Source organism: Crocodylus porosus, unplaced genomic scaffold (genome assembly GCF_001723895.1).
Source record: "Crocodylus porosus isolate Cpor-Errol unplaced genomic scaffold, CroPor_comp1, whole genome shotgun sequence".
In the NCBI taxonomy this organism is placed as follows: Eukaryota; Metazoa; Chordata; order Crocodylia; family Crocodylidae; genus Crocodylus; species Crocodylus porosus.
In genome coordinates, this window is record NW_017728906.1 from 1,947,532 (window position 1) to 1,958,155 (window position 10,624).

Consider the following 10,624-nt stretch of genomic DNA (forward strand, 5'->3'; position numbering starts at 1 on the left):
AAAAAATACTTACGAGAAAGAAGTTTAAAAAGTTAGCTAATCACTTATAAATGTCAATTACTGCATATTAAAATATATGCTATTATACTTTTCTGTTCCATTACTAAAACATTTGCATATCAATGAGCACACACAAACCATTTTGTAAACTGTTTAGTATGAGTTTATAAGCACACTTTCTGTGTAGGAGAATTTGTAAGAAATAACCATTGAATCAAAACACTATGTTTAAGTCAACTTGGTTATCCATGTGGGTGCACAATGATCCTTCTACAACTTCAGTTCTTTTGTTACTATAATTAGCAACTAAAGTAAGCAACCAGTCCCCCTTTTCAATGCGTTCATAAACCCGCTTGCATGCACATCATAGGGAGGATACTCGTGAAAAATACCAAAATTTGATTGCATATGGCTAAATGCATAAGATGATTGCAGTATGTCCCATGAATAAGCTGTTATTTGATTTTATAACATGAAATGTGTGTAGCCTTCTGCCCCTGTAACTATTACATCCATCCATATCCTCATGGCTTCTGGTGTTGGGGCAACCATGTAATATATCCGGTCATGTGTCTTAACACTGAAAGTGAGCAGTGGATTAGGACTCTAAAAACGAAACAAAAAAAATGAAAAAAAAAAGGAAGAGAAAGATAAAAGCTCGATTAAATGAAATCAAGTTACAGATACTAGAAAAAAAAGATGCATTTGGTCCTGCCTTATTCAGGATTTGCTTAGCTCCTGCTATGTGTAGGGGAAATGGAGACGTATTGAGAGTGAGTGTGCAGATACTCTGTGGACATATCTACATATTATGTTTTACTGTGCAGTAAAGTGCCACTGTCTATACATTCACAGCATTTACTGCACAGTAGATTAGTTTACTGTGTGGTTGCCTACTACTTGTAAATACACAGCACCTATACATGTGCACTGAGGTTCCAGTGACAAGCTTTAGTTAAAGCCCCCTGCTGCCATATTTCAGCACAGGCACGCTGATATGCGTGACGCTCTGGGCACTTCAATTAGAGTAACTCTCAGAGCCCCTCTAACTAAAGTGCACCTCCGTGCCTTCCAGAACACATGTATAAACGCCCGCAGGTAGTAGATTAATCATGCAGTAACTACTGCACAGTAGCACACGTGTAGACTGCTGACCAGAAGCAAATTGCTCCTGGTCAGCCCAGACAGCAGGGGGTGGGAAAACTGTCCCTTCTCCAGGGCAACTGCTTCCCAGCCCTGTGCCCCAATATCAGTGCATCCCTTGTCAGATCAACCGTCTCTCTTTTATTTCCTGTGTCATTTTACATGGAACTGTCAAGATAAAACGTACCAGTCATTCGGCCACACAGTTTGCACACATCTATATCCTTCTGCACCGTGTATATGTCTGTGTTGTTGTTGTTGTTATTAAAACTGCCAGCTTGCAGGGCATGTGTATTCTTATAGCTATATAGCTACTAATATTTTAGATGTTATTGAATGATAAAAAAATAAAATCAACAATAATAAAGTTTACCTTATAAGCGTTCTTTAAGTGATCATAATAGACTTCTTCAATGGCTTGGAAATATATTACTCCTTTTAATTTAGTTTCGTGTTTGTCTGCAATGACAGAGAGTTTTGAAAACTGCCATGAATAATAAACCAGAATGACTGAAGGGTTAGAAGGCTGTGTATGGTCACTCAGCACGTCACAGTGACTGGACAAGCACCCCCACCCCATCCTCCCTATCTGAATAGACTATTTATCGTAGACTAGCAAGGTAACTGCCAACATTGCTGCAGTAAAGAGAAAATCTTAGAAAACTGACACTTGGAATTTTCTTTTAAAAACAGAATTGCTAAGTACTTTTCATAATTTGAAAATATCCTTCCTGTTTGTGAAACCTCTAAAGCTTAAAACAAAAATTGGTCTTTTTAGTCAACAATGATATAAACAGGACTCAGGTGATTCTGAAACACTACTGTAGTAATAGTGGCAGGAAGAGAGATCAAAGAGAGGTTTAGTGCTTTGTGTCACTTTAATAAGCAGAATTAAATATGGAAAAACATTTTTAAAAAGAAAACGGTCTGGATTTTCGCCACAGATTTTCTCCAAAGTCGTATTCAGACGAACACAGCCGTGTGGTATATGGCGTTGTGCACACATCCACAATGTCATATACCACATATTCAGCTATTCTCCTCATTACTGACTCCACTGGACATCCAGGGGTCAAAAACCCTGTGCAAAAAATACCAAAAACCCAAAGTGGCACACATGGGGGCAATGCATGCCACTTAAAACCAAAGCCTGGCCAACCAGAGCCACACTCAGGCTCTGAGTGGCAGGATTGTTGCTGCTGCAGCCGTAGGAGGCCCCCAGGGCTCCATTTAAGGCTGGTGGAGCCACCTCATGCTGGTCCCAGCCTTCCCTACCCCAGCCAAGGTAACCTGCCACACTTGAGAGGGTGTGTGGCACAGGTGTGTCCCTCTGCTAGTTGTTCCCAGAGAACCAAACTTTCGTGCTCATGTGGATGCAGCCCTAATGGCCTCTGTTTTGTAACTTATTCCTGTCATATATGAAGACACAACCACACAGGACATGTAAGGTGTATTACGTGTGCCTGCAATTTTGCCCTAAATGGGAAGCTTTAAGTCTGGCTTTATAAACACATGTTGCCTTAGAGTACAGAAACTGTTCTCATACTTTTGGGACAAACATCACCCTGAAAATGAAATATGTAAGGTTCAAACTATACATGCATAATCTCTGTCCCAGTAAAGTTCTGTATCATTTTCAAGTCAGGAAATAAACACATTTTACTTGTTGTGCTAAGTTGAAGGTTTTGGTGTCTATTATTTTTTCAGTATACTTGCAATCCTAAAGATGTGATTATGTGAAAGCCATATACTATAAAGGTATAGCATAACTATTTATATTTTGAAATACAAAAAATGGTTTTTTGAGCCACAGACAGCTTCTACCTCATACCCACAGCTGCACTTCTGCTTAGCTGATATAAAATTTGAATGACATGTTTGATGGCTCTAATCCTCAAGACTATTTCTATGACTATGTCACGATTTTTTTTGCTAACTGAAATTATATTATAGCAGCTGTACTGCACTCAAAACTGAAGCTGGTAACTATTAAACTAACTACTTTTTAAAAATCAATACCAGATGGGAGTACTACACTATATCCAGTGCTTTGCTAATGAATAAACCAGATATTGTGAAAAGTAAAATTAATGTTTGCATTTTTCATAATTTATATCAACTACTGTTGTAAACCTTATGGAATTTTTTCTGGATATTTAATGAATACAGACACCAATTATTTCCAAAAGATAGGTTGCACAATTTGGAAAAAAAAATTTCCAGCACCAATGTTAAATCAATGTTAAATACTGTTGAGCTAAAGTTATTCTGTCTTTATTTACTCTTGATATTGTCCTTATAAACATCCTTCATTGTTTTGTTAATTATTGTGTAACCAATATCAAATTTAGGTTGCTCAAATAACTGTGTAATTTAGCCTTAGTTGAGACTGTTTTGATTTTTACATTGCTTAGCGTAAGTGTAACAGTCATTTTGTTTTATGATTTTGTAGGTTACATATAGTATAAGAGACGTATAAGAGACGTAATACAACGTGTATGTCTGGGACATCTGAAAAGAGGTAACGAAAGAATAAACAGTACGTGTGGAAATGTATATGTTGAGACAGTCTGTCTTGCACCTCAGACTAGAAGGATAGAAATAGCTTTCTGTGATTTAACAGTCAAAGGTTACAACAATGTCCAAGATCATCAGTTAAAAATTACAAAATACAAGATCATGTTTTGTTCCAATGGCTGAAGAAATTGCTGACAACAGATGGAAGAAATTGCAGACCACAAAGCCTGAAAAGTCTGTTAATCATTACATCACAACAGAAGAGGAAGATCATTTTGTCATTGAGGGGATGTGACACAGCAAGACCCATAAACCTATATGGGGAACAATCACTATATAGATGGACAAGAACAAAGAGGCTTTGGGTCTGTCCTGCACAGAAGCAGCAGCAGCAGCAGCAGCAGCATCGATACGTGTCCAGAAAGGCCTGGCTTCATTCTTGTGGTTAACGTGCCTGGCCACCAAGCTAACCCAAGCATTTTAAGGACTGGTAATATCTTAATATTTGCAGGACTGTCTGTCTGTCTCTTTTTGTATGTGTGTGAATAAATGGGTATGTATGTGAGTGTATGAGTCTGTATGAGTGTACGAAAGAAGAAACACCACCTTTTTGTTGTTTTTCTTAATTTTGCTTGTCTTGTTTTCAATAAATGTGGAATTGTGTCTTATCCCCTGATAAGATTCCTGTTTGTTTTTAATCCGCACTATATGCCCTGTGCATACAACAATACATGCTGTTAATAAAGTGTCCGATGAAGAAGTGGAGATGTCCTATTTTATTCAAGGTATTCCTTTGCTTGGAAAGGAATATGTCAACTGTGGTTACATAACACCAGGCTTACTAATTTAATGGGATCCTGTTCTGATCACAGACTTTCCAAGTATCCATACCATGAACAACAAATACAAATCAATAAAATTAAGAAAATGATGTGACTACCCTGCATGACAAAAAAAGAATGCTCCTCTAACAATCAGTCCTAGATGTATAAGCCCCAAACCTACCTGCATAATATGAAAATGTTCTCTTGTTTCTGTCAAAAACAAACCATCGTTTTTTCCATGTTTTAATTTTTCCTCCCATCTTAATCAAAAAGCCTCGGCACGTCTTCTCAGTCAGTGAGATGTGGTAACAGGTCTCAATGTTGTGTCCAGCTGTTTCAATGTGACTTCGTAGATCAAAGTCTTCCTTTCTAATTGGCAAATAGCGAGTTAAGGGACGGGCCTGCGATAGAGCAGAAAAGAATAAATCTATATCTTGTATCTTTTTTTTCCTCCTTACCTACTATAAACAGGTAAACATGAAAGCAACACAAAATATCAAAGGATGAAGGTAGCGAAAACTAACTCCTATGTTGCAGCTTTATATACTCTTAAAAGAACAGAGGCTTGAGATATTTGCAATGAGTAACTGTATGACATCTTGCATGCTTAAATAAGAATAAATTCATCAGGAAAGAATACTGGTTGCTTGGAATCATCAGGTAAGTAAATTGCTAAGATGAAGACCAAAGCAAAACAAGGATGTTTGGGGATTAAAGCACAGATCTATAGGTATAAATACCACATTCACCTGAATCCAAGATGATCTGAACTTAAGACAAGCTCCAATAATTAGATTCTATGCATATAAGATGTATTATAATTTTCCATATGTGGAATCTAATTATTGGAGGGAGGGTCATCATAAATTGCCCCCTGACATTGCTGTAGTGGAGAAAGAGTGCGGGGGGGAGTGGTAAGGGGCAGATAGGGCAAGTGGCCTGACCTCTACCTCTTTGCTCCCTGCTGCCCCACCACTTGTCCCCTGTGTTGCCTGCCTCCCATGGTGCCTTCATCCACTGCATCCCCCTCCCCACCCCTTGCCTGCCCTCTCTGTACCTGCGCCCCCTGGTGCCTGTGTTCCCTGCAACCTGCCCCACTGTTGCATACTGTCAATTTTAATGGTGGCCCTGTTCCATGTGCTCCATGCCCCAGGCCAGAATAGGCTGCAGCTGTGACAGAAAATAAGTGGCAGAGGGGAGGCAGAGGTTGGTGGGGGAGGGTGGGTGTAGGTAGAGGTGAGAGGCAGAGACTGCTGTGGTTCCAATTCCAGCCCCAATCTAGGTTTGGGGTTGAAGTTGGAGCTGCAGCAGCCATCTGCCTCCTTCCTCTTCTCTCCTGATCTAAGGTGAGGGCATCTCTTTCCCATGCTGAAAGGGAAAAATAAACCTCACCTTGGATTCAAGTAAATACGATGTTGGAAGCAGTTTGGGAGGGGGGTAAGGGGTGAGGACAAGGGGAACAACTAAATTTATCTGGGTGAATTGACACAAGTTAGTTAACTTGTGCCTCATTCTCTCCCTATCTATAAATGAGTTAGTTCAAGTATCTCCCATTATTGTTTTTCAAGTACTTGGAACACCGTTACGGGAAGTACTGTACAAATGCAAAGTATAATTACCTTAAAAATGTAGAAGTGGCAAGGATGGAAATGAACTATGTCTATGAAATCTATGAAACTGCACTACATGAGAAATGTTTTGGTTTCATAGTAGCTAGGGTCAGGAGGGACCTGAACAGATCATCTAGCCTGACCCCCTGCCACAGGCAGGAATAAATGCTGGGTTCACAAGACCCCAGGCAGGTGATTGTCTAACCTCCTCTTGAATTTGCCCAAGGTAGGGGCAAGGACCACTTCCCTGGGAAGCTGGTTCCAGAATCTGGCCACCCTAACTGTAAATCAATTTAACAGTAATTCAGCTAGCCAGCCAGCCACCTTCAGAAGCCCCTTTCCTCCTTTTCATTATTGTAGAAGTTTGCCATGTAAATTTGCTATCTATATAGACAAAACCATGTTATATAGCCATACACAATTATCAGTATACCTGTGCTCTTTGTTTCTCACGTATTTTGACTTCTTTTTCAATTAATTTTTGTCGCTGACTAGTTTCTTCTTCTAATCTTTTCTCTAGTAGTTCTCTGCGACGTTTTTCTTCTTCCAGTGCTCTTTTTTTAGCTTCCATTTCCCTTTCCTGCATATCATAGCACAAGGAAATGTCAGTTTCAGGCCAGGTAAAATTATACCTGCTAAACATTAAAAACAATTTGATCCTACAGGGCGTGTCTACAGATGCATTTACGCATCTTAAATTTACTGCGCAGTAAGTGGGAATAGGCTGGTGTCTACATGTGCAAGAGTTAAAGTGCATTAACGCTGTGTGTGGACTGACTCCGGACTAAAGTCACTCCCAAATCAATCCATACACAACGTTACTGTACAATAACTAATTGGGATAAATTGCCATATTTACTCTGCAGTATGGGTGTGCACATGTACAAGCATGCCCCTACTGAGCAGTAATTTTGGTTACTGTGCGGTAAATGTGCGCATGTAGACATGCCCACTAAGAACTCCCATAAACTCTTCTGTGACTCAAGGAGAAAAAAAACCATATATACATATAAACGCACACATACACACACCACCTACTCATATTTAGTCAATTCTAAGACACATTTTTTTCCCCATTTTTTCACGGGAAAAATGAAACTTCATCCTAAAATGAAGTACCCACAAGCAGCGCTGGGTCCTGTGCTGCTCTCTGCCTCTGGGCAGATTCCTGATTCCAAGCCGGACCAGGAAGCGGTAGGGGAATCAGCCTAGAGTCAGAGAGCAACCCAAGATCTGTGAGCAGCATTCTCTAGCTGCATCTAGCCTGAGATCTGAGAATAGCATTCCCTTGCTGCTCTCTGGTTCTGCACTGATTCCCCTGCTGCTCCCTGGCTCAGCAGGGGGCTGGAGAGCAACATGACACAGGACATAGCCAGAAAACAGTGAGGGTCTTGCTGTCCTTTGCGCTAATTCCCACACCACTCCCTGCTAAGCCAGGGATTAATGTGGGATCTAATGAAGTGCCACTTGGGACCGTGGCATGTGGTAGTAGGGGAAGTAGGTGGTAGGTGGGGCAGGCAGGGGAGGTTCGTGTTGAGAGGGGAGGGGCAGACACTGGGTATAGTATACCTATATAGTTCCTGGACAAAAGAGACCCAAAACAAAACTTAGGGCATAAGACTTAGAATCCTGCAGATAATTAATTAACATAGGTGACCTATATAGACTAGATCCAAGACAACAGTGACATTTTAAGGGGAGTAGGGGGACAACGGGAGACTTGAGGAGTAAAGTTTACTGCATAAATTCAATACAACACAGTTCTCAAATAGATAAATATCAAAGTCCATGTTAATGATGATTGTGCTTAGACTCTGGTGGCATTTATTAGTAGCTGCTACCTGATTCTAATAACAGTATAGGCACAGCCATTTTAAATAGTGTAATAGAAGAAAGTAACTTTCTATTAAAAGAACTGAGTTATATTTAAACTACATCTGAACCACATAATTTCTTCATACTAGACTCCACTCCTCATCCTACATATTGGTGTTATAAACAGTTGACTGGCTGACAAGGTCCAATTGATTTCAGCACTCAGATTAACCTGCCAAAAGTTTCCTGCCGTTTGAGGCACAATCACTGGGGCTGGTCTCTTGCTTTTGGACTAGCTAGGATCTTAGAGGGATGGGACAAGCAAGTGCTTCTCATCAGCATCTAGCAGATAAAGGCACAACATTATTAAGTTCCCTCCAGTCCTCATCTACAAAGATTCTGGCTTACGGCTGGTACAGGTTTTTAGAGTGGTCGGGTAGAAGTGGGATAATTATGGGAGAATCGGAGGAGGAATTCTATACAGCTCTGTTGAACAAAAGCACTTAAAATATAATGACAAAGTGAAATGTGTATGATAAGAACAAGAGCATCAGCTAATTTTCCTGTCCTATACATTCTTAAAATTACCCGGGATTCCAGCAGTCGGTTTTTTTCAGCATGAGCTTGTTTCAAAAGTCTCTCCATCTCTTCTATTCTTGCAACGTTTGAAGTGCTGGCACTGCAATAAGTGAAAAATGAAAACTTAAAGCAAGTCCTTTTTGTTTGAAAATTACAGGGTACAGATGTAACTGGATAATTTAGGAAGAGTTGACAGTGTTATAGTCTAATATAGCACAGCTCACACCATTTATAGTAATGCACAAAGTATTGTATACTCCATGAATAAACATACTCTCACATCTAGAGATGCCCCAGATGTAGACCCAAGAGTCTAAAAGTGCATCTTCTCCACTCCCTGTAGTTTTCCATCTCTACAAAACAGAAAAGGAGCTACTCTTTCTTCCATATTGTACTGAGTAATGTATCCAAATGATTAATGGTCCTTGGTGACCTGGATTTAAAACTCCTGGACCCTAGTGCTGTGACACACAACTTCAAACAACTTTTGGGGGATTTTTCCACTTTTGACTGGCAGATGGCCTGACATGAATAATTTTAGGAAGCGGTTTATATTATACATTGACTAAAGTGCATCCATTAGATTAAAAAGAACCATGAAAATGATTCATTTGTACTGTCAAATTTTAGGGTTGTTAGTTGTGACAGTGTTGGTCTAAGAATACAGGCAGGCAAGGTTCTTTGACAGATGTGATATCTTCTATTACACCAACTAAATAGTTGGCAAAATTGTTCTTTGCAAGCTTTTGGGCACAAATACCCTTCTTCAGGCAATACGGACAGTCTGTATCAAACTTGGTATTAATTATCATGTTTACATTCAGAGTAAAGTGAAACAGGGGAGACAGGAACAAGTTGTAAGAAATCCAAATATATGTCTAGGGTAGAGAACAGTTATAAGGCCGTACATTTCTCTCTCAGCACATGCCTCTGATTCTTGGAGATGTTTTCTTTGACATCTCTAAACCAAAAACTGTAGGTGCTAGGAAAGGTATTGAATACGGCATAGTCTCTAGAGATACCCAGTTTGATGCGAATGCTATGCAGGGAGAACTTCTGATTATAGTGACAGGGAAATATTATGCTTTTGAGGCATAGGTACTGGGCTGGATGGACCATTGCTATGGTCCAGTATGGCACTTAATATGTTCTTACTTTTTGTGGGACTGGGGTTTGGTTGGCAGTCGGCCTCCTGCTTTATTTAGTGAGTTTTCTTCATAACAGCACTAAGTAGAAGTTTAAAAATATTCAGATCGTGATCTCCAAAAAGACCTTAAAGGAATTCAGTGTTCAGATGCTAAAGAAATCAGATGAAACTTGGGTACTTAATTCCCTTTGGTACATTTGACCTTTCAGACCAAAACTTACATTTACATGCTGGCATCTTGTAGATTAAGCATGTGGCAACCTTCTCAAAGGGAATCAGAATGCAGCAAGTCAGTATCAGCCAAACTGGCATACCATTAGCAAGTGTAATGAAAAAAAATCACTGTATAATTATTCTTGATGAGGTGCCACTCAGCCCAGAATCAGAATCACTGTGTATTTATTAAAAAGCCTATAGCATCTGAAGCTATGTACATATATACCTATAAAAGAAGAGCACATCAACAATAAAAGGGGAAAGTAAAGGGTTGATCCTCAAATTGCTCTCACAGGAAACAGATGCTAAGGGAAAACATTACAGGACAGCCAAAAAGCTGTCCTTGGAATAGAGGTCCTAATTTTGTGATGATGTTGCATTTCATTGATGGTATCCGCTTACTTTCTGATACTACCCAAATAGGATTTTGGACACAGATCAAAGAGCTATCACTGGAACAGTACAGTCACAGGGGAAAGGATTGTCCACAAGTAGTTCTGAGAACAGCTGGGCTAAGTACAGATGGTCAAAAAGTTTAAGGCTGAATATATTCAATCTTTGCAGGTCAGTCCAAGCTGCATAGATTGAACCAAGAAGCTAGTGAACAGACATTCAATTTTGATTCCAGATATGCAGCCATATGCCTGCAGTGGCCCAGGCGAGAAGCACAGGGGTGCTAAAGCATACTTCCCTTCTAGGCTGGAGCAGACGGCTTGGGCCAAAGCTAGCCTGCCTACCTGGCAAGGCGTATGTGTGTGTGCAAGGAGTGTGTG

At 40.0% G+C, this 10,624-nt stretch overlaps 1 protein-coding gene across 5 annotated transcripts in view; it reads right to left on the reverse strand.

Annotated features, from left to right (window-relative positions):
* PHLDB2 (pleckstrin homology like domain family B member 2) overlaps window positions 1-10,624 on the reverse strand; it is an 89,992-nt gene continuing 79,368 nt past the window's right edge. For all 5 annotated transcript variants that reach the window (XM_019528596.1, XM_019528594.1, XM_019528595.1 and 2 more), the window contains 5 exons: window positions 8,498-8,588; window positions 6,528-6,674; window positions 4,666-4,885; window positions 1,517-1,602; window positions 1-606 (listed from right to left, as the gene is read on the reverse strand). In XM_019528596.1, the coding sequence (XP_019384141.1) occupies window positions 466-606; window positions 1,517-1,602; window positions 4,666-4,885; window positions 6,528-6,674; window positions 8,498-8,588 (685 nt within the window). In that variant the 3' untranslated portion in view covers window positions 1-465. The remainder of the gene's footprint in view (window positions 607-1,516; window positions 1,603-4,665; window positions 4,886-6,527; window positions 6,675-8,497; window positions 8,589-10,624) is intronic.